Source organism: Aedes aegypti, chromosome 2 (genome assembly GCF_002204515.2).
Source record: "Aedes aegypti strain LVP_AGWG chromosome 2, AaegL5.0 Primary Assembly, whole genome shotgun sequence".
NCBI lineage: Eukaryota > Metazoa > Arthropoda > Insecta > Diptera > Culicidae > Aedes > Aedes aegypti.
Window position 1 is genome coordinate 213,057,150 of NC_035108.1, and position 25,931 is coordinate 213,083,080.

The 25,931-nt window shown below is 36.6% G+C and overlaps 1 protein-coding gene and 1 long non-coding RNA gene across 7 annotated transcripts in view; one reads left to right on the forward strand and one right to left on the reverse strand.

Moving 5' to 3' along the window:
• Positions 1 to 25,931, reverse strand: part of LOC5576976 (semaphorin-1A) — a 330,855-nt gene that overhangs the window by 17,442 nt on the left and 287,482 nt on the right. For all 6 annotated transcript variants that reach the window (XM_021843903.1, XM_021843907.1, XM_021843902.1 and 3 more), the window contains exon 3: positions 16,641 to 17,250. In XM_021843903.1, the coding sequence (XP_021699595.1) occupies positions 16,641 to 16,803 (163 nt within the window). In that variant the 5' untranslated portion in view covers positions 16,804 to 17,250. The remainder of the gene's footprint in view (positions 1 to 16,640; positions 17,251 to 25,931) is intronic.
• LOC110676361 lies at positions 6,615 to 13,344 on the forward strand. Its single transcript, XR_002500308.1, has 2 exons — positions 6,615 to 7,229; positions 11,079 to 13,344. It is a non-coding gene; the product is annotated as an uncharacterized LOC110676361 (long non-coding RNA).

A 25,931-nucleotide genomic window follows, 5' to 3' on the forward strand; every position in this document is an offset into this window, starting at 1 on the left:
ATGGAGTTTCTGTTTGATAAAACATTTGGTCAGTTTAGTCTACTTTTGTCAAATTTGTTCAATAAAATTGATTTTAATAGGATATAAATATGAAGGATATTCATATTTACTTAATATGAATGGTAACAAAAACTGATCCAAAGACTGACAACAATGAATGATCCTATAAACAGGACTACTAGTATGTTTCTTTTAAGAGACTTGTATCCATTTTAATGCAAGTCTATATTTTAATGGAAGGTTTCTAAAGTATCTATATCAACCAAAATGGTCTCTTAAGTCTCTTTTTGCCTTATTCTGTTGCAAAATTGTACAAGCTCTAAAGCAAAATTCAGAGATTTATGTGGGTTCAACAGGTCCTTCAAGAATTTCGTCTCAGATTCCGCGAGGAAAAACGTCAGGAATCAACATAGTCATTTATTAAGAATACTTTCAGGGTCTTTACCACTTCTCCTCATTTTTTCAAAGGATGCTTAGCGGCATTTCTCCTGAATTTATTCCAGGAAATTTCATCCAAGTATTACGCCTGCAGTTTTACCGAAAATTACTTTAAAAATTTCTCAAAAATTCCCATGCAATCTTCAAAAGCTTATTTATATTTTCACACCAGTTTTTTTCCAATAAATCCATAAATTTCAGTAGGTCCCACAAAATTCTGTCCAATGTTTTTCGAGAAATTTCTCAAGGAAATGCTGCGAAATTAAACCGAGATTCGATTCATTCATTTTCGTTTATTTTAGCAAATTATCAAAAAAATATTCTAGAAATTCCTCAAGACTTCAGGAGTTATTTCAGAGATCCTTGTTCATTAGAGTGACTTCAAAACTTATCCAAGTTTTATCAGAGATTATTCTAGAATTTTCTTTGAAAATGCCACACGGATTTATTCCTCAAAAAAAAAAAATCCTTGGCATTTCCCTGGAAACGTTCCAAAAGAATTAATAAAAAAATTCAAGATTTGAGAAAATATAAAAGAATTTCTAAGTTAATTTCTGTCGAAATCTTAGATGGAATCTTTGGAGGAATTGCAGTATGTATCTTTAAAGAAATCTCTACTTGTAATCTTGTATAAACATGAAAAACAATTTTAAAGGAAATCCCTAGAAATTTCTGGATGACTTTTAGAAGACTGGGAATCTTGGAGGATGTCCCAAGGAAATCGATGGATGAATCACTGGATAAAATGTTTGAACTTTCTAGAAACATTCATAAAAAATTGAAGCAAATCAGATGATTTTTGAAATATTTTTTGGAGAAATTCCATTTAATGTCTGTGGTTCACCTTGGTAAAATCTTGGTTAATTTTTTTAGTTGTCTCAAACAAAATTCTAGGAGAAATTCCGTAGGAAAATTCGTGGAGAAATACCTTGTAAAATTATCACTTAAAAAACTTTTTTTTAAATTTTCGGAGCAATATCTGAACATTTGGGCAAATACCTGAATAAGTTACTGATGAAATTCCTAGATAAAATCATGAAAAAACACATACAGTAATACTTGTCGTAATGTCACAATGAATTCTGAAATAGAAGTCTTAGACCTTAGAGGAATGTCTGCTCTGATGCAATGAACAATCAAACTATCATCTCTTGACTGCTTTCAGGTTTCGTTTTGTTTTCTTGGTTCCTTTTGGGCTGTTTTAACGGAAATAGTTTTCAATATAGTCACTACCAGCCCTGTAAAGTCATTTAGCTGTCTTATGGTGGTAAGCTCCATCAAAGTTAATACGCCAATCGCGTATTATCCTCGATTTTACTATAGTAAAATCGAGGATAATACGCGATTGGCGTATTAATTTCGATGGAGCTTACCACCATTAGTCTTGTGGTAACGACTGGCATGAAAGTCAGGGGGTTAGAAGCAAAGAGCTGTTAGTGACAAAAAACAAGTTTGAAGAAAATCTACTTTGATGTTTTTTTTTCAGCATTTTTCAATTTAAACAAGTTGTATGGGAGTCAAAAAAAAACAAGTCAATCTTCTATGAATTGTGTGATTTTTTCTGTTGAGCGAAAAAATCACCTGAGAATATCTCTAGAATGCTTAAAATTTTCATCAACTCAACTCAAAACCGACCAAAATGTCACTTACACCCTTTTTCGTTTGAGTCTTTCAATTTTCAGTCCAGAGTTAAAATTGGTCTTAGCTTCACTGTGAACAAAATATTTGCCAACGTCTGTCCTACCCATGGTTTCAAACGTGGACGCGCCTCTGGTTTATATATACTGTCAACGAGCAGTTTTGGCCTGCGGCACTAAAATCATTATGTTGAAGGGATAAACCTGTGCATTCTGGTTCTCTTATCCGCACGATTTGAATGAATCGAGTGTCTCAACAAATTAATAGACTGAATAAGAGGTGAGGGAAGGAGGGTATCTAGTAAAAAAATCATTTTTAGACAAAACAAAATTAGGGAGATCAAGCGATTTATTCCTTTCTTAGTCTTTGGATCGCTTATTCACTTAGATGATGTTTCATTTGACCGATTCCGAACCACATCGCCATTGCCGAATCTCCTTTTCAATTTCAATCAATGACTTCGAAAATTCGATAACTGAATAGGATTATTTACTGATCATCAACTCGTTCAATCCGTTTTAAAAACAGTAGCGTATAGGTACCTAAGAAAATGATTTCAATTTTGAGTTGGAAATTTTAAATGAGTTGGCAAAAATATTTTCCATTTCAACGATTAATTAAAGTTTTATTTAAAGTATAAATAAGTGAATGGGTTCTGGTTGAACATTCTGATCCATGTCGATTGGATGTAGTTTTGACTTATCTTGAAAATGTATACGAAATAATTGTCAAATATTCAAATTGAAAATAATAGCGTTATTCTACAGGAAATTTTTACTGTTTCCTCTGGTTAGTTGCAAAAAGTCATTCTGGGTCGTGCATCTGGAAAGCTTGGGAACATATGAGCTAAGCTATGAAGCAGACTTGGTACCACTTGGAACAATACGTCAGAAGAATTGTGTTTGAACCCACAAGGAAGTCCACTTAGTTTGTTTATCAGAATTGTACAATTGGACATTAAGCATTGGGGCCTTCCTTGGAAAAGTGGTTAGCGTCCGTGCCAACAAAGCAAAGCCATGCTGCAGGTGTCTGAGTTTGATTCTCGGTCGATCCAGGATCTTTTCGCAAAGGAAATTTCCTCTGCTACCCTGGGCATAGAGTATCATCGTACCTGTCACACGATATACGAATGCGAAAATAACAACTTTGAAAAAGAAAGCTCTCAGTTAATAACCGTGGAAGTGCTCATAAGAACACTACGCTGAGAAGCAGGCTCAGTCCCAGTGCGGACGTAAATGCCAAGAAGAAGAAGACATTGAGCTTTGAGATAATGGACAAAATTTTCCATGAATTCGTAAGAACTTGGGCCTGAATGTACCTGATCTAGTTGGTTCATTGAAATGAATGAACCATGATTTAAAGTAACAAAGGTTGGTCGAAGCACTTATTGATTAAACAAGCACTAGACACTGGACACTAGAGAACAATATTCACCTGACCGCAGAAAGTGCACATACGCCTTGGGCAAATTGCGACCGCATCGAATGTCAATTGCTATGTAAACGACCGAAGACAAACAGACAATAATGCTTCATGGTTGCGGTAAACTGCTCGCCCGTTAAAAGCATAAACATACTCAAAGTTTCATAGCATTAAATTTTTGCATGCGGTGCAAACCCATCGACTAAAATCCTTCGTTTTCCAATCGTTCATTCAGCCGACCATCGAACCGCCAATGTCAGGTGCCAAAAGCAAACAAGTTCAGCGCTACGATTGGTTTCATATTTGTTTGTCCAGCGCCACAGCCTTTTCCTCAAAAGTTCATTCTTGTTTGCGTTTAACACTCAAGTAAGTTTCTCGAGCTGTCAAGTGGTTGCGATAAGATTGCAATCGATATCGTGGATATCTATGTGGCGTAAATACATGCCCAAGATTATCGATTGTGTGTTAAGACTTACAGGCGTGGCTCATTGTAGGAATGTGGTAAAAAGCCGATGTCACATGAGCGTCAAATGTAGCTACGTTAACGCTGCGATTAGAATGGCATTGCAGTAACGCATCGTTATTGTAAGCACGTATGTATCGACCCTTAGTTCAAGACTTACCTAGCAGGCGCTTCGATGTGATAAATTTTGTGTTTGTAAAGAGCCAACAGAGAGTGTACTGCCCATGAATGCATTACTGTCTCATACGAACTCAGATATATGATTATTTTCAAGCCAAGCACTCGTTTCCATGCACGAAACTTGGTCACCAATTTTCTAAACGAACACAAATTTATGTTTTCACTGACCTCAGGAAAACGAACCCAAAATTCAATAGTAATCGAGATAAGGTTAACATTTACAGACATCTTATAACTTTTGCCAAGGTTCTATTCAATTTGTTCCATTCTGCAGAATTTGAACTTTGATAGACAAGTTATGCGACAGTTATGCGTTTACGGGCACTGTTGAGTGCGTTGTTTCCAAGCTACGAATTCGCGGGTTAATGTTATCATACTAGGAGTTCGAAATGTTTTCGCTTCGAAGATTGCGATACAGGTGTGACCGCCAGAAATCATAATAGCGGAAATTTGCATTTTTTCACACTTGACTAGAAAAGCACGACATACTTTATATTTGCAGACGTAGCGTGAGATTCGCATGGTGACGCTATAAAGCACCGTTGTATGCATATATTTACATATTCTTGTATGCCTGATTAACTCTAATTTACACACCAACAGTGGAAAATTGCGTGATTTTCAATACAGGTTGTTTGCAAAAAAGAATACCGTCAATATTTATATGCTGACTATGAAATAACGATTTGAAGATGCATAAAACTGTCCAAAATTATATTTTTTGCTTCATTGTTGGGCGTTATCAGGGTCCCCCAAAGTAGTAAAGCCCAACCACGTTATCAAATCGCTCTGTTTACTCTGTCCAAACTTAGCATCCTGGAAATAACGGAATTTCTTCCAGTATTTTCTTGTCAGCATTAGTATTTTCAGCATATCGGTGATATGTCACAAATATTAAAATGGCCAGGCCAACTGTGCTGATTTTGGTTTGAAGATAATTCAAAAAATTACGGCGATTAGTTTACCCACGTTTGAAAAATATGATAAACGCAAATATTTGAATTTAGAATGGAAGAAACGGGGGCAATCGTACAACCGTCTCATTTTAGGGAGATATATAAAATCGTTGGGAGTGACTCAAGGGGCCCAGATAGCCGTAGCGGTAAACGCGCAGCTATTCAGTAAGACCAAGCTGAGGGTCGTGGGTTCGAATCCCACCGGTCGAGGATCTTTTCGGGCTGGAAATTTTCTCGACTTCCCAGGGCATAAAGTATCATCGTACCTGCCACACGATATACGCATGCAAAAATGGTGATTGGCATAGTAAGGTCTCAGTTAATAACTGTGTAAGTGCTCATTAGAACACTAAGCTGAGATGTAGGCTCTGTCCCAGTGGGGACGTAACGTCAGAAAGGAGAAGAAGAAGAAGAAGAAGAAGAAGGGAGTGGCTTTGCTAAGAATGTTAATGCACACTCCATGAGTTGCTTCTCCTGGGATGGGACACAGGTATTTTTCCCTTGTGCCCTGGCTCAAGAGTCTTGGCTTAAGCGCCTTTCTTCGCTCTCTTAAAAGCGATGACGACGTAATTGCAATAATTTTAGTTGAATAATAAAGAATCAATCGACTTCTGGTCTTTATTTAAAACATACACATTTAAAGAGTGTATCGGAACGAACTAACTAAATTCATTAAATGGACTTTGCTGTCCAACGAATACAATGGTGACTTCTTCTTTATCACTTGCCGTTGCCATATTCCATTTGAACGGCAATTATTGTTTGTCATGTTTTCAAAAATATAAGAAACTGTATAACTTTTATCCGCTTTTCTAGAATTATAATTTGTTCCACTAGCCGTAATGATATTTTACCGTGTTAGTTTTTCACAAAGCACACAATATCACAATACATTTCAATAAGGTTGGAACTACAATGTAATTATAATTGTATAAATGCTAGATCCATTAAAATTTAGGTTTTAGCCGATTTGCAATTTTGCCAGCCGAATAAAAATAATACGTGGAAACGAGAAGAATCGTGATATCTGGTTTGAAACACATCCACTCGCGTGCGTGGCTTGCTGCGATCTCGCACAACTTCTTTTGTAATTTCTGGTGAAAATCAAAGAAAAAATAATGACTCAATACGGTCTTGAGATAGTTAAGTGACGAAGACTTCGAATCGAGAATATGGCAGTTGGAAGATTTCACCACTTTCAGATAAAACTCTGGAAAGCATTTCCAGTATGTTCTTATGTTCGGTTCTCCTCCAGAACGAAATTCTGGCAAGCTGATTTCCTTGAGCCTTTTTTTGTCCGCTGAAGATATATGTTCAAATGTGACATTGAAGCTTTGATATAATCAAAAAAAAAAATTAAAAAAAAATATATATATATACATATATATATATACATAATATATATATATATATATATATATATATATATATATATATATATATATATATATATATATATATATATATATATATATATATATATATATATATATATATATATATATATATATAAGTTATGGAACACCCTACTGGGCAGTACCAATACATCGACCAAGACGCACGCCGACGGTACATCTACGTCGACGGCTACGCATAGCAACAGTGGCAGACCCGGGGCGACATAGCAACGGCCATGGCCAAACCAACGGATGCACCGAAACTGCAGATCCAGCACGACGACCGACCAACTCAACGTGGACGACCAAAGGTAGACAACGCATCGAACGATATTGGTTTTGCTGAGTGAGCTAGGTTATAGTTAGTTAGAATTAATAAAAGGCCTTGTCAATTGTAAATCGAACTCAGTCTGAAGTGAAGAGTCATAATATAGTGAACAAAGTGTAATAAAGTTATTTTTTTATAATACCGCGAGATATCACGGCATAATTGGCGCAGTCAAAGTAGCAAAGTGGTTAAACTGTGTGTGAAGAGTTAGCGGAGCGGATATCAGCTTTCAATTCATCAAGTTTACAAAGAGGAGAAACCCTACGTCCAACGGAGGACACCTGTTAACCCGGCGGAAGCTGTCTTGAAGAGCATATTCAGGATTTGTGGTTACTAGGAGGACGAACCCACCACTTGCAACCTACCCCCAGCAAACCTTCGGACTCCCTGATGGAAATATTCATCTTGTAAGTACTATTATCTATCATTATTTTTCACAAAAAGTGTTCAAAAAGTGATTATTAAAAGCGAATATTGAGTGAAATTGTTTTTCGAGTGGGAGCGAATATAACACGCGAATAAATCATTTCCTAATTCTCGCAAATTAAACGCGCTCATAAGTGAAACCACTGTGGGTAAAGAAACGAAAAATTGAACGGACACAAAACCGTCATAGCATTTAATTACCAGTGAGACCTAAAACATAGGCAAACGAATTCAGTGCAAAGTGCAACGCGAAAACGAAACGATGTCAGAATCTAATGCTGCAAACGGCAACAGCCTAAATGCTGAGCCAGCAGAAATGTTAATAACCCCCGACCAGCTGTTGGCGCAAGTCGCTCAGCTGACAAATAATCAGAACAGCCTGATTGCAACCATTAACGCTTTGCAGAAAAAGGCTAAAAATCCATTTTTAAATTTTCAAATCCCGGATCAAATTAAGATCATTCCTGAGTTCAACGGAAATAAAAAAGAGACGCTTGCATGGGTGCAAGACACTCAAGAGGCGCTCGAGTTATTTGAAGATTTTGAATTAGATCCGTCTTACAAACAAATTATGAGGTTCGTAAAATCAAAAATAGTTGGAGAGGCCAGACAGGTCTTAATCGCTGCAGGAAATCCCAGCGAATGGGATGAAATTAAAGATGTGCTCCTTAACGCATTTGGAGATAAACGAGACATTACGTCTCACATACAATCATTATTTTACGTGAAACAGGGCAAAAGTTCACTGGATGAGTACTTTCAAAAAGTCAAATCGATTGATACTGCAATTAAATCGACAGCCGCCCAGATGGACGAATATAAAGGGTCTACAGACGCGGTCAATAAATTGATTAGTTTGATGACTCAAACTAGGTATATTGATGGGTTAAATGGCGATACGTTAGCCATGTACGTGCGGAGTTACCGTCCAAAGACCTTAGAAGAAGCATATGAGGTGACAATACAACACTCCAACGCTTCATTCCGGCAAAGAATGGAAACTCGGCAATTGTCAGAGAACTACAAGGGTCACAATATCAAAAACGGAAATTTTGCTAGTAATTATCAACAACCAGCAAATACCGTTGGGCCAAATTCAAACCCCAAATACCAATATAACAAAAGTGGCACCCCGAGCAACAATTTCCAACAGCCAGGGTATCACAAACAAAATTCCGGCAAATTCAAGATCAAGCCTGCGACAGACGAGGACGCATCAATGCGAACCCACGTATCAAAAATGCAAATGAATAGCCACACACAGCAACGAAAGGAATTTGAAGCGAATCAAGAAGACGAAACTACAAATGAAACGATGGAAGATTCTTTACTCGATTCTGACGATGACGAATGTTTCAATTCGGACGAGATAAATTTTCATCTTGTTCAAAGAGGAAAACCAGAAAAATGATAGAAACTTCCAACTTCTTACCATACATATCGATCATGACAACGAAGGGCGAGTTAAAGTTTTTAGTTGACACCGGTGCAAATAAAAACTATATCTCACCAGCGCATGTCAATATAGAAAACTGCAAAAATGAGCCAACTTCCACTATAACAAATTTATCAGGAAAACATACCATAAACAAATCAGCTTCAATAGATATTTTTGGAATAAAGAAGAAATTAAAATTTTTCATATTCAAATTTCATAAGCTTTTCGACGGCCTAGTCGGCTATGAAACACTTCGTGACCTAAGAGCTGTCCTTAATACAGCAAACAATACCCTAAAAATCGGTAGAAAGATCATCAAAATGAAAAAAATGATACCAGACGAGCACAAGATAAACCTCACAGAGCACGAGTTCCAAATGGTTAAAATTCCAGTTAAAGAAAAGGGATCATTTATAATAGAAAAGGAAATCAACATGCAACACTTTACAATTTTACCGGGGCTATATGAGGCAAAAAAAAGGTAAAGCCATTATGGCTATACGAAGGGACAATTACGAACGCCCGTTGGAGATCAATGTTAATGAATTGGAATATGGAAAAAGATTATTACGAAATTGAAAAAATACCTTTGAAAAATAAAACAAAGATATACAATATTAGGAACGACCACTTAAATGAAAAGGAAAACTCAGCTCTCGAGGAAGTTATCAACAAGAATAAGGAAGTATTATTCTGTGAGGATGACAAACTCACATTCACACATAAGATAAAACACAAAATAAGAACTACAGATAACATTCCCATTCACACTAAATCATACAAATACCCCAAAGTATTTGAAGAAATAGTGCGGAAACAGGTAGATAAGCTACTAGAAGACGGCATTGTAAGAGAGTCTATATCGCCTTACACATCACCCGTCTGGGTAGTGCCCAAAAAGCCAGACGCTTCGGGTCAAAAGAAGTTCAGATTAGTTATAGATTATCGAAAGCTCAATGAGAAAACAATAAGTGACCGATATCCTATACCAGAAATTACCGAAATTCTCGATAAACTAGGCAGAACCTGCTACTTCTCGACTATAGATCTTGTTTCAGGTTTCCATCAAATCCAACTGGATGATGAGGACATCGAAAAAACAGCATTTTCTATAAACTCAGGAAAGTACGAGTTCACCCGCATGCCATTCGGGCTGAAAAACGCTCCGGCGACCTTTCAGCGTGTTATGGACTGTGTGCTTAGAGAGGAAATTGGAATATGTTGCCTAGTATACATGGACGACATAATTATATTTTCTCCATCACTCGAACAACACAAAATTGACCTGAATAGAGTCCTGAATAAACTTAAAGCAGCAAATCTGAAGATTCAACTTGACAAATGCGAATTCTTCAGAAAGGAAGTTCAATTCTTGGGACATACCGTTTCCGAAGAGGGCGTAAGACCTAATCAAGACAAAATTGAAACAATAAAACAATGGCCATTGCCGAAGACAGAAAAAGAGGTGAGACAATTTCTTGGAATCTTAGGCTACTACAGAAGATTCATTAAAGATTTTGCTAGGCTAGTTAAACCACTAACCTCTCTTCTGAGAAAAGATCAAGAGTTCGTAATGACTAAGGAAATAGAAACATGTTTCAACAAATGCAAAGAGGTTCTCATGAGAGACCCCGTACTTATTTACCCGGATTTTTCTAAAGAGTTCATCTTGACCACTGACGCAAGTGACTTCGCGATCGGGGCCGTTCTATCACAAGGGCCTATCGGGAAAGATCAACCAGTCGCATTTGCTTCTAGGACATTGAATAGAACCGAAGAAAACTATTCAACGACCGAAAAAGAATTTCTAGCAATGTATTGGGCGGTCAAGCATTTTGAACATTACTTATGGGGCCGAAGATTCAAACTAATCACGGATCATCAGCCGCTGACCTATACACTAACCAACACAAATAAAAGAATTTTCAGAGGGAAACTAGAACTCGAAGGGTACGACTACGAGTTGATTTATAAACCTGGCATTAATAATGTAGTAGCAGACGCGTTGTCCAGAATTAAACCTGGAGAAGTGAACGCCAATGTCCAGGTAGAAATAAACAACAATGAATCAGAGAGCGATGGCGCTACCGTGCACTCTGCAGATTCAAGTGATGATTACTACATTTGGTGCACAGAGAAGCCTATCAACGCATTCAAAACCCAACTCATCTTGAAAATTTGTCGGATTGAATCCGAAGTATCAGAAGCAATCTTTCCAAATCGTCGTCGTATTACAATTCTTAGACCGTTATATACGGAAATAGACATCGTGAATATTTTCAAACGATATCTCAACCCTAGAGGAACAAACTGCTTGAGAGTCCCAATAGAATTGAGGCAACTAGTACAAGAGACATATAAAAAACACTTCGAAGCTAATCGTACGTACAAGATTTTCATTTCAGAGATACTTTTAGAGGATGTAAGAGTGGAAAAGGAACAAGATGATCTGGTAAAAGCTACCCATGAATATGCTCATCGTGGTATAAAAGAAAACAAGGCACAAATCCTTACAAGGTATTATTTCCCACAACTGGATCGAAAGGTAAGAACTCTGGTCGAAAGCTGTGAGACCTGTAAAAAGAGTAAATACGACAGGAAGCCACCACAGCTAATTCGAAAAAGTATCCAAGGTGAGAAACCGTTCGAACGGGTTCACATCGATGTGTTCTTTATGAAAGGACTTAAATGGATGACGATAGTCGACTCTTTTTCCAAATTTGCTAACATAATCCCCTTGGAAACGAGAACAATAGTGGACATGAAGAGGGCAGTTAGCGAACACATAAGAATTTTCGGAAGACCTCAGACGATTATCTGTGACCAAGAACCTTCATTCACTTCTATAGACTTTCAAGGATTTTTGAATGATCTCGGCATTACTTTACACCATGCCAGTAACTCTCAGTCCAATGGGATAGTAGAGAGATTCCATTCAACAATCATTGAGCTCTATAGAACCCTTACACCTAAATTCCCAAGAAAACCAATTGTCGAGATGTTGAACTTACTGACTGACATTTATAATAATACAATACACACTGCAACAAAACGAAAACCCAGAGAAATCATATTTAACTATTCAAACTCGCCGAATGTACAAGAACTGCAGGATGCAGCTGACAACTTGCAATCAGCAGTTAAGGTACAACTTGCTAAAAACAGACAAAAGTACATTGACAAAAACAAAGACAAACGACAACCACATGACGTACGACCCAACGATAAAATATGGGTGAAAAACACCCAAAGACTGACCAAAGACAAAGACCCATATAAATCCGTCGAAGTTAAATCAAATAACGAACTTACATTCGAAGATACTAACAATGTAAAAATCCACAAGAACAGAATAAAAAAGTAATTAAAACGATTTCTTTTTTCTTTAATTCACAGTTTTCTACTAATCAATAATAGCTTGGCAACAATCTACAGAGACGTGAATAATGAGAACGGGTTGATAGCTTTCAAAATTGATACAGTCAGGATTAAACTAGGTTATGAAAGAATTGTTAAAAAGATTAGTTTAGAATCAATAGAGATAAACCTCAATCACATAGAAAAAATAGCATTGTCTTTCAAAACCAGGGACCACCTACATGAAACATTGTTAAGTAAAATAGATAAAGCTAGGGAAAAATTAAAAGGCCTTCAGCCTCACAGACAAAGACGCGGCTTGATAAACGCATTAGGAACAGTAGTTAAATATATAGCAGGAAACCCAGATCATGAAGATTTACAAATTATACATCAAAGTTTAGGAACCCTAGAAAACCATGAAAATAAACTCACTATAAATCAAAGAAAGCAAATTAAAATCAATACAGACTTTCAGAACAGGATCAATAATATAACAGACATCATCAGGAAGATTAGCTCTCAAATATCATTAATTAACAATACATTAAGAGAAGATACCACTTTGGAACAGATAAATCTTATATTTAGCACAGATTTACTTATTCACGCTCTGGAAGATTTAGAAGAACAGGTAGAATTTTCTAAACAAGACCTTTTAAATAAAAACATACTTTCTTTCGAGGACAAAAGATATATTTTCAATAGATTGGTAGAACAAAACTTGGTTTTAACAACAATAGACGAAATCTTTCAGTATAGCGCAGGGAGCTTAACAATCAGCAAAAACCATATCGTCATACTGGTGAAGATCCCAATACTGGAAGTCAACCCCTACGACCTACTCAGAATTCAACCCGTCAGCATCAACCAAACAACAATCGACACGGATATACAACTGGTAGCCAAACGACAAAATCGCGTGATCCCACAACAGAAGATATGCAAAATCTGCGAAGAAACTATGCCATTAGAGGACGAGTGCATTTACAGGATCCTAACACATCAAAAGCCAAAATGCGTTATGAAGAAGACAGAACGAAAAACCTGGATAAAGGAGATCATGAGAGGTATAATATTGGTAGATACACACACCAACTTACAGGTTTCCAGCTCTTGCGGCAACTCCAGAATAGTAGCAGAACCCATTATCATAGAAACGGGTAACTGCACCATAAACATCCTCAACTACACATTTCACAGAGAGGAACACTTTGAGCCCAAAGAGGAATACATTGTACCAACGTACAATAGGAAACCCGAAACAGTCAACAACCCGTATGACCAAATGGATACCATTAGTATTGATAACCTTCAATACCTAGAAGAGATCCGATTAACAACCCAACAGTACCGGAGAAATACCATAATTGGAGGTACAGTATTTATCATAATCATAGTAAGTCTTCTCTTCCTAACAGCAATAATTAGAAAGAAGAACGACAATCTTGTGAAGATTACCTCTGAGAAACCTCTAGATGATCCCGAGAATGCAGAAGGAAAGGCAACAGAAGGTATACCGGAAGCGATACGATTTGTCAATCTTCCAGCAACAAGCCTACCCGTTAGTCGACCGAGGACGATCGACAATCCTAGGGGGAGGAGTTATGGAACACCCTACTGGGCAGTACCAATACATCGACCAAGACGCACGCCGACGGTACATCTACGTCGACGGCTACGCATAGCAACAGTGGCAGACCCGGGGCGACATAGCAACGGCCATGGCCAAACCAACGGATGCACCGAAACTGCAGATCCAGCACGACGACCGACCAACTCAACGTGGACGACCAAAGGTAGACAACGCATCGAACGATATTGGTTTTGCTGAGTGAGCTAGGTTATAGTTAGTTAGAATTAATAAAAGGCCTTGTCAATTGTAAATCGAACTCAGTCTGAAGTGAAGAGTCATAATATAGTGAACAAAGTGTAATAAAGTTATTTTTTTATAATACCGCGAGATATCACGGCATAATTTATATATATATATATATATATATATATATATATATATATATATATATATATATATATATATATATATATATATATATATATATATATATATATATATATATATATATATATATATATATATATATATATATATATATATATATATATATATATATATATATATATATATATATATATATATATATATATATATATATATATATATATATATATATATAAATATATATATATATATATATATATATATATATATATATATATATATATATATATATATATATATTATATCAAGTAATTCTATTAAAATTAAAAAACATTATGTGAATAACTGCCAAAATTAAATATGAGGTCGAAATTGAATTGAAATTTTAAATCATTAGCTTTGGTACACAACGAAGAATTTGTATTCGGGGTTGTGAAAACAAACCTGTATTGATTTCTGATATTCTCAAGAAGACTTTTAAGAAATTGAAAAAAATGTTGTGCGCAAGTCAGTGCAGAACTCGATTTTTACAGCGCTCGTCGTAATCATCAATCTCGGTAAGCCTCGTTGGATAAATGTACGACTAGTGTATAAAAATAATCTTTATGCAACATGTTGTGTAATAGTAGTTTACGGAACAAGTTGCAGAATGGTTACAAATTCAGAAATGTTGTGTTATGATTCATTACGCAACCCAAAACAGTTGCGTAATGAGAAAGCGTTGCGTGTTTAATAATTACAGCACTGGTTTCAGTTACGTATTGACTATTTCCGCACTGCATACTTCAAGTGCAGGAAAGTAAGCCGTTTCATGACAGATTGGCTGTTTTGCCTATTACGATGAGAAATTGCAAACACTGCCATTACTTACACACAAATAGTTATGTTATACAGCCTACTATACAGAAAACTCTCCCTTACTCGATATTTCGTATCTCGATATGGAGTCAAAGAACCATACTGCCCATAAAGGCATAAGTGTCCCATATGGAAAAAAATAAGCATTGAGAAAATAATTCTCAAAGTTTGAAATTTGCTTTCTCATACAAATGTTTATAATTTTGTAGTACAGTTTTGCATGCCATATACATTTGGCAGCACCGCACAGATTATTCATTTTGCTGCTTTTGATCAGCAAAAAATATAAACTTGAACATAATTCAACTTTTGCCGTTGGTATTGGAATGTAAAGTTCATATACAGACTGTACTGCCTTTGTTTTTCAATATAGGACTACGCTAACTTCATATTTTTCCATAACATTTTCAAACAAAGTGTGTGAATTTTTATATAACCAGTAAAGTACATATTATAACATGCTTGTTGCGATGAAAAAAGACGTTGGTTCGAAAATCAATATGGGACAATTATGCTTTTATGGGCAATATAGTAAAAGTGGGTTTTTATGTCTAACTCGATGGTCCATTAGATCGCATTTGCACTGATCTTGTGTTCTGTAACTCGATGCCTCCCTAACTCGATGGACCTTTGATTATCAATATAATTTTAATACATTTGGCTAGTTCTTCACTCCACGCCTATGGAAACATTATGTCTTCAAATCTATGTGACTGTTTCTAATGCAATTTCTAAAATAGTTCTTCTTCTTCTTCTTGGCATTACGTCCTCACTGGAACAGAGCCTGCTTCTTAGCTTGGTGTTCTTATGAGCACTTCCACAGTTATTAACTGAGAACTTTCTTTGCCAAAGTTGCTATTTTCGCATTCGTATATCGTGTGGCAGGTACGATGATGCTCTATACCCAAGGAAGTCAAGGAAATTTCCATTACGATAAGATCCTGGACCTACTGGAAATCGATATCAGACACCTTCAGCATGGCTTTGACTTTGTAGCCGCGGACTCTAACCAATCGGCTAAGGAAGGCTCGTTCAGCGATTAGCATTATTAAATCATTAAAAACCATGTACATATGTAATTGCAGAGGTTTTTATAATCCAATCTATAATTGCAAGTAATACATTCGCTGTTCGATGTAGTCATAAAATTGTTATTAGGGTAGGTGTACCAGTTATGGACATAATGGTTCCCTATTTCGCCATACATGATAATTTGATTATCTTCAAATTTTTGATCATTCTGTATGTTTAAGCAGTTTGACATCGAATATATCTTGATGCTGAAACATTTAAAAATGTTCGAAATGTGAAAGTTTTCGAGAAGACACGTATGGCCAAATAGGGAACCACTATGGCCATAACTGGTACACTTTCCCTAGTTGTCAATATTTTTTACGATTCCAAAGTAACACATGTCCATTTTTCGTTGGAGGCTTGAAAATTGCAGCATATTTGCCCTGCAAAATAAGTTTTAGCCCTACTGAAGCCGTATAGCATCGATCAAAGTCGGCGTGCGGAAGTGCTCATCCAACGAGAAGGGTCATAAAATAATGTTTCTGGTAGCCGTCAGCAAGTAGTACAAGAATCGGAAGTCATTATGCGGATCATGTGGGATAATAAAAATTCGAGAAAAACGTATCAAATATCAGCTTGGGGAAGCCACACGACCACTTCCTAATTAGACGCACCCTATGGGGGTACGCATCGGGTTGTAAAATGAAGTGAGATCACCTGCATGAATGCATTGAAAGGGGTAGATGCATAAAACCCACTTACCGTATGTAATGTATGACTTGGTCAGGACGTCTGGTGTCCAACTGTCAATCCTATCTAAACAGCAGCTAACTAACACTAAAAGGACGATCAGATATGGGTGCAGGTGCCTCCTCAGCATCGCTACCGATCTGCTGCCGGTTTCCTTCGTCTTGGTCGTCGTCATGCTTGTGCTTTTCTGCGATACTTTATAGGTTTTCCTGCTACGTATATTTGAGTACACTATTCTCTATATAATGCCTCTAGGCTTTTGGGGCATTTGAGTACGCCTTCCCTGTGGGGCTCAATTGACTCCGTTTCACACTCGGTGCATTGTCAGTAGCGCTGCTGTGCGGTGTTTGATTATCTGGCTAATTAGAGATTGCATTTATTAGCTAATGTGGTCCTTAAAATACTCCGGTCGGTTTCATGGGCCTACGGTGAATGGCCGGTGTGTGCATCTGTATGTCAGTTCTCGTGTCCGTCAGAGCTTTTGCCAATGGGAGAACGTGTTCACTTGCTTAATTAATGGCAACCTGACTGTTACAACGTTGGTGCTTTTCTTGGACACTTTAGAAGGTCAGTTTTGCCTGTCCGTTGGCGCCGACTGCACATTTCACCGATAGACTATGATCTGTAAGAAGAAAAGAAAAGCAAAACGAACTAAATTAGTGGTTGAGCGACATTTTTTATAGCTAGTTAGAAGCACAACTTTCAGCCATAAGTATAAGGCGGAATCGACAACACTACACTTTTTGCAGGTTTCACAATCTGGAAATCAGTTTCGCAAATCTTATGGCTTCATGACTATAAATTTTGCATGCTGTTTAACAAAGAAATTTTAGATATATGTATTCTATGTAATCGATATATAAGACGAAGATGAATTGAAGCCAAATATCAAATCTTCAAGAGCACAAATCTGGAGAACCAGACTACTGGTTATGCTGAAAACTTGATCGATTGGTCACTGACTGGTGGTGTCCAATCGATCAAATTTTCAGAGTGAATTGTTTTCTGGTTCCTAGATTTGTGCTCTTGAGGCATGGCTTCGATGCATGTTCACATTAGTGATTCAGCTTAGTATAGTATAATTCTGATAGTTTGATGTAAGAAATAACGGTTTGGATATTTTATTTTCATACCTGAAGACATGTATGATTTCTCTTAATACTTTTTAAACCCATCTTACAATATTTCATAACGAAAAGGAACAAGGACTCAGCCTAGATAAGGATTTAACTAAAAAAGAAACACCTTGAGAGCATTGAAGCAAAAATACCAAAAAAACCTTATGGATCGACATGTATGACTGTATAGGCCAATTTTTCCTATGCATTAAAAGAGACCACTTTTTCAGCGCTAAATAAGTTTAAATACTCCAAAGACGTTAAAATATGATTATCTATCTACGCCTTTGTTCAGCCTCAGAAGTGGTGACACTTGGATTGTCTTTTATTACTCGCGGTCGTTTGAGTGTTTCCATTTCACCAATGGGAATAAATCAATTTAACAGCCTTGACGATCGACTTTTTTTTGCTTTGAAGTTCCTTGCATCGTAAAATCATCGTAAATTGTTTACGATGTTTAATTGTTACCGTTGATGAGGCAGCACTTATATTTGCCATTGTGCACGATAAAACCAGTCTCTGGTTGATCGCTTGATATCTGCCTGTGATAGTAATGATGTTGTTAATGGTTTCAGCAAATGGCGTTTGTAAAGAATAAAGTTTCCTCATAAACTTTTAACAGGTTGTCTTTTGATTGACAGAACCCAATGAAGCCAGTCGTTGCGTTTAAATGTACGTCATAAGCGAAATAAGACCAGCTGGGTTCATTTACATACATATATGCAACTCAACATGCTCCCATGATATGACCTGATCCCAATCCAACTAACCTGAACCCAATTCCCATCGGGAAGCCCAAGCAAGGTGCAAGTGCCAGTAAAACTAATCCCCTTCGTAATGAACTTTAATATCGAATTTAACATTCTAATTAAAATGCACGTTGGTTGATTGTTTTACCCTTGATGATCGAGAACCTGCAGTGTATCGAGTTGCATCGGCCAAGCGTCGCCAGTAATGTGTGAAGAAGACCCCTATAGTTAGCTGCTTCACCGAGCAGCCACTTCATTTGCTATTCACCCCTTTTGACGTGTTGTTACTTGATGTTATTTATATTACTGCCTTGTTCCCTTCTTTCCAATGCATAATCTAATGATTTGACATACACTGCTATGCATACGACAGTGGGTCTCATTTTTTTCTCGTCTTCTTTCATTTTCCCCTTTTGATTCACTTGAACCCATCAGTTGAGTTCTAACCTCGCCCTCGACGTAAGGGATTAACCTTAGCGAAGAGTTTACCATGCCGTGTTCCACTTCATTGAGCTTATACGCAAATGTGTGTCTTGTTCCCCCTCCGTAGTTGATGGACGACAGGCCCTTGAAGTTTTCCGAATGTCACATGAGTAATTCCGTTAAAAGTACTTAATTAGTTATTGGTTTGGATTTATCAACAACGTACACACAAAAAGAAAAACATTGTTGTGCCGAAAACGGTCCTAAGCTGGTGATTTGAAAGAATGGGGTATTTAAAGCGATAAATTATGTGATTATTGTGTCGTTGAGAAAAAAGAAGTATACTACACGACATCAAAATGGATGGGAATTATTTTGTAATAGATTAAGATTTGGTTAGGCGTTTGGTGTGGCTTAAATGATAATATGTATCTAAGCTTCCCATTGATACATTTTTCTTTGTTTATTTGCATTACTTTAGGAACTATTCCATTTCTACAGTCAAATTAATTAGGAGTAAACATATAAAATTATGTTAAACGATTCCTAATGCATTCACATCAAACACGATTCGATTTGCTATGAATTATGTATTTTAGATGCACATAAATCTCATCTCAAATATGGTGTTTAGTCCCTTTTTTCAAATTAGCAATCGATCGAATCGAATTAAAAAATAACACCTAAAATATACAAACTCAGGCGAGATTCGGTTCAGTGAGCCGTATACATTATCTTTCGTGCAGATAAAGTTGAACACTTTAGAGCTATTCAGTTTTAAAGAATCTGGTAGAATCCATGAATGATGAATGATCCATGAAAAGATTTAGTTGATTATATAAGAATCCGTACTGCTGGATTTTTAGGTGAACTAATTTTTTTTTCTTCAGTTTTTAAATTTACGTATTTTTCTCGGATGACTAAAATAATAATAAAAAAAGAGGATAAAATGATCCTACAGCTTGAAATTTTCTTTTTTTTTTCATCCAAACTGTTCGCGTATTTTGACCTCAACTGTAAGGCCGTCTTCAGTGTCGTGTACTAGATGGTATAGTACTAAATTCGACTCTATGACACTACCCCGAATGCCATTACCCTGAACGCCATTACCTCGAAAACCATTACCCCACAGGATCACTACCCGGAACGCCATTACCCCGAAAGCATAATATTGTTAGACTAATTGTTATTAGAAGGTGGGGAGATAATTGTACAATTTCTTATGAGTACTAAACAACTTTGGCGTAACAGTGTTTTTTTTTTAATATTTAGAGTTAAAAAAGGAGTTGGCTTGTCATCAAATAATTTTTACATACTAGGATTCGTTTGGATGTGTCCTCTAATTTTGGTGAGATTCACACAGCCACACTGTAATGCTTTGAAGAACAGTATATTTTGAAAGAAGGGTGATTTTTTTATGAAAAGGATAGCTATAATAAGCACATAATTAGGATGTAGTAGAATCTTCTTCGGGACGCTGCTACCCACTTCCTTCGCAAATATTGTTTTAGATGTCGGTCAACTATCATTAGGATCTTCCAAAAGATTTTGTGGCAATGGAAGATCCCCTTGATAATATCGCTGCAAGTGATGATGTATGGAACCCGCTTAAAGACCAACCTGATAGACAATCGTTTCACTGTGGCATAGAACACTAAAATACTTGTACATGTTATAAAAAAGGCGGCCACTGTCCACCGCTATAATAAAAAAGGCTCCATTCCGTTACCCCGAACGCCATTACCCCGAACGCCACTACCCCGAATGGGTCACTATCCCGAAAACCATTACCCCGAATGGGTTATTACCCCAAACGCCACTACTCCGAATGAGCCATTACCCCGAATAGTATGAGATACTGCACTTTTTTTGCTGGCAAAAATGCGGCTCTAATGAAAACTGGTAATTGATGGCGCTTAAAATTTGTCGGTTAAATGTTCATCATATATTTTCCCTTCTTTTATATGTCAGCTATTCTTTCGAAATATCTTGTTGGCAACTATCTTCTTCTCACTCTTTCTGAGACAGTGCTTGTTTATCAGCTCTGTGGACACTTTCGCAGTTCAAGAGTTCATTCACAAATTTCATAACGCTAAAAATTTTAATTTACCATTACCGTACCATTTTTTGTATGGAAATTCTACATATTGCGTATGTAACATTTTGAGGACAAGCACCCACAACTTTTTTTGCCCCCTTCAGCGTTAAAAACTTTGTGGATGGGCTTTTAATAAAATAAGCCTTTTATTGTCTGAGATCTTTCCTTGTCAAGGAAATGTTTAATACATAATATCTGCCACCGGAAAAATTTGAACCCATAACCTCAATATGTTCTTGCTGAACAGCTGCGTGATCACCGGTATTTGGACTTCTTGGTGGTGTTTCAATTTCATTTTTGAACAAATATTTTCCTTTCTTATGAATTTAGGTTGTGCCATAGCATCACGTTGTTACAGTTATTCACGTCAAAGCTGCAAACATTTCACCAGAAAATTTCACTTCTTTCTTAAATCGGCTGTTCTTTTAAGTTTTCATTGGATGAGCAAGAATATTTCCATAAAGAACAACTTTTTTAAAAAAAAATATATCCTGAAGGCATTCACTAAAGTGAATCCTGCTGTAATTCTGATAAGATATTTTCCCTTTCTTTTATCTTCTTGTATTGAAACAAACAGGTCAATGGATTTGCTCCCCACTTTTCTGCCATCATCATTTCTTCATTGTCTTGAATAAAACATATTTTTTTGTGATTATCTCATCGAAAACCAAATTAATGATCCCTCAAACCAACACAAATTTTTACTGTAGCAGCTATCAGAGGTCGTCGTTTTTCTAACATGTACAATAGAGTGATGCAAATTTTGAAATTTTGGCTCCCCTATGCTTAAACGAATTTTTTTTATGGTTAAAGTTTGAAGTGATTCGGAAGAAATTTGACTGTGCACACGCCATTTGAAGTTTATATGGAGATTACTATGGAAAATGCCAACCTTTTGTGTTCAGCCCTCTATCTCGTCGTCATAATATTTTATGGAAAAGTGAACAAACTCTATTCATGTGAAATCCTCTCAGCTACAACTTTGCCGAAGACCACATTTCGATTGGACGTCAGGATAAATTGCTATTCATAATCATAAAGTGGGTTTGCATTTTGCATGCTTAACCAACTGCTCGGCAGGCAACAGTGGTGCTCCTGGCGGGAAGAATAGATCAAAGTAATCCAGGCTACTATGTTCTACAGCAAAAAAGCAGTGTTGCTCTGAAAAAAATTGAATGATCATCTAAGCATGATTTAAACTTTGATATCAATGATAACAAATTATCCTTATGTCCAATCAAAATGTGGTCTTCGGCAAAGTTGTAGCTGGGAAGAATTCACATGAGAAGAATATGTTCTCTTTTCCATAGATTATCATTACGAGCAGTTAGAGGACTGAACACAAACGGTTTGCCTTTTCCATAGTAATTTCTATATACACTTCAAATGGCGTGTGCGCTGTCATATTTCTTCAGAATCACTTCATGTTTTGGGAGAATGATTTTTATCATAATAGACATCGTTTAAGTATAGGGGAGCAGAAACTTCAAAATTTGCATCAGTCTAATGTACAAGTGTATTAATGTTTCCTATTTAGAGGGACTTTAACCCACACCGCACCTTTCTATCTCCTAAAGTAAAGGAGTTATCGGTCGAATTCGTTTAAATAAGGCTTATTTGTTTGGTACTAATATTATGGTACTTTTTCGATTTGTAAGAGTTGTCTGCGCCATTTTGCGCCGAAGGCAGTTATAGACTGACTCTAGGTACATGTCAATGGTTGCTGCTCCGTTATTGATCGGAACTGGTAAGAATTACACTACGATCCAAATGAATAAGGGATGGGAGTTTCCGCTTATTCTCGAAGTGCAATTTTAGCAGATCTAGTATTATTGATCAAAAACGGCGCCGGCCAAGTCATTACAGTCAGTTGGGATGGGGAAGAAATGTTAGGATGTAATGCTTGTTGCTTCTAGATACCGAGAATACCTCTGCATCTGCACAATCATCATGGGAAGGGTGTTTATTAGTGAGGGAGGAAAAGATCTGGAAGTCACCATCGGTCAGTGATGCGATCCATGGACAAGGAGGAAAAATGCGACTTAAACTTAAAGCTCGTTTTGCATTTTATCTCGAGAAGTTTTTGGTAGAAGATTTAAAAAATACGCCAACATCCGTTATGTCGAACCATTCAAAAGATGTTTTTCAAAAAATATATGTATATAATTTAAATAATATGAAACAGGAACGATTCGACACGAATGCCACATTAATGGTAAAGTGTCGCAAATAAATAATAATAATAAAAAATGAAACAGGAACGATGCCGACACATGTAGTGACGAACCATACATAGATTGTTTGAAAATTACATAAGAGTAACGCTGAACATTTTTGTCTCGTGATGAAAAATGTTGGTAGAAATTTTAAAATATACGCCAACATCCATAATGTCGAACTATTCAAAAGATGTTTTAGTAATGTCAAAAAGAGAAAATATATGTATATTGAACTCATATAAAACAGACATAATGCCGACACTTGTAGTGACGAAACATACAAAGTTTGTTACAAAGTTTGTATGAATATTTCATAAAATTAACGCTGTCATGAAAAATGTGTCATTATAAGCATGAAACCAGCTCACACAACGCGAATCGTAAAACTTCTCGGCGTCCCGAAAACGAACCGTATTGGTAGGGCTTTCCGAAGCACTGCCTCCGCGCCATTTTGCACCGAAGGCAGTTATAGAAGGAAGTTATACCCCTTGAGAAACGAGTAATTCATAAATAGCTTTGTTACCAAAAAAGATAGCGTGATGATATGTTCAGCAAAAACACGTGACAAACAACTTTGTAGAAAACAAAAAAAAAATGTTAAAAATCTTGGAAAAAAAGTTATGATCAAAAATATTATTTTTAGGGGCCATTCACATACAACGGCATATATCTTAAAAAGTATAAGAGATAGAAAAATTGTGTCTTTGGCAAAGTTGTAGAATTGACAATTTGAAACAAGACACCAAACATCTATCTAAATGTTTTGAAAAATAGTTTTTCTCTCTCACTGCTAGGTGGAACAACTTTTTGCATTAAAAGATGCGCTTTAATGTACCATGAAACTTCTCCGAACAAACTGTATCGCTAAAATCAACAATTTGGACGCTATCCGAAAAGCGCATGAAATCGACAAAATCCAACACAGTGGGGTGGGAGCCCTTAATTTGGTTTTTAATCTATTATAGTTATTGCACTAAACAGCTCGAGGATTTATTTTCATTAAGGTTTGAAAGTTTTTAACAAAAAGATATGAATAATTTCTTGAAACATCTAAAAGATCGTCCATCCCGTAGAATTCAAAGAAAGTTCTGGGAGATAATTATATGAACACATATCTGTTATGTGTATCTTAATTTAAACAATAACTTTTCACAACGGCACAAAGTTCAATGGCTAACCCTTTGCTTTTCAAGAATGGTTTCGCAATTATTCGATAGACATGGCCTATGATGGCTGGTGCTGGGATATTCTTGAGCAGGCGAAACTCTTGTTTGATTCCAAGAAAGCTATGAAGCTATGAATTTTTTAACATAAATCAAAGAATCCTCAGCAATCCATTTGCCCAAGAGTATCAAAAGAGCTTCACTATTTATTTATTCAACGAAGAACTCTTGTGATGAGTTCAATCCTGTTTGTTGAGAATATTTGTAAGAATTCACTGTGAATCTGCATAATTCTATACAAATCGGATTGCTTTGCGGTCTTCAGCAATATTGTTAATCGTAGAAATACCTATCGAGATCTAAATTTTAGAAATACCTATCGAGAATCTAAATTTTCCATATAACCGTGTCCCAGGCTAATGTATATATCATATATGGGATGTTTAGAGTGTTAATTTTATATTTTTCTGTAAGGAGTCCATAATACGCAAGGGGTCTATAACCGGCATGCCGCGGCATCGATTCCCTAATTCTGAACCCTATGCGATCTTAACTGAACCGGTCTCGTACCAGCTATCTCTTCAAGCACCCAGATTCACTGAACCGTGCTCGTTGATCTACTTTTGACCGCAAAGCAATTGAATCCCTAATGCCTTCCATTCCGCAACAAATGATCCGGCACTAATTTTCAATTAGTCCGACGAAATGAAAACTCCTTTGTGGTCGACCTGAGGTGCAATTGAATTCATAATGTGGCAATTCGTCGACGGCGGAGTTTATTAAACAAACGCACCATACCCCATAAACACAAAACTCGCCATGAAGCAATCGCCATTTGTTTCGTGTCTGTGTGTTTGAAAAGTATTCACTTTCCCGATTGCGTCGCTTCGAGGAAGTTTAATTAAGATAAGGTGTTTAAAGTTTACTTTGGGGTCTTTATGGTGGAGCACTGGCTGCTCCACACGAGGAAGCTCAACAACGTGCGGAAAGGTAGAAAAACATCACGAAGCTTAAGTATAAATCATTAACTTCAATTTTTCGCTCTTTTTTTAACGACCGCGTCTAGTTTATACATTCATCATTATTATTGCTCGCTCACCCGTCGTCATTCATGGTGCGCGCACTATCTGATGGTGGGCTAAGTCGAGCCATTGATGTGTTCATGCCTTCCGTTTGAATTTGTTCCACCCACCAAAGGTGGCAGGCTTAGGTACAACGATGCGAGAAAGATTTTTTTTCGGTTTATGAATATGTATTTCTAGTGAGACGTGTGGAAAAAGGCTTTCCTATCTTCAATATGATTGGCTTGTTGTAGGACTAATTTGCAACACTTTTACGGATGATTAAACAAATATTGAACACCCTGCACTACAAGATCTGACATAATCTTAAACATTGGTCAAAAAGCATATATCTGTTAATTGAGTTTTTGATGATTCTTGAGATTATTTCATTTGTTGTTCAAAACTAACTCCAAAATACCATTTTTAATAAAATCTGAGCTCCGCAACAATATGCAAAAATATTTAAAAA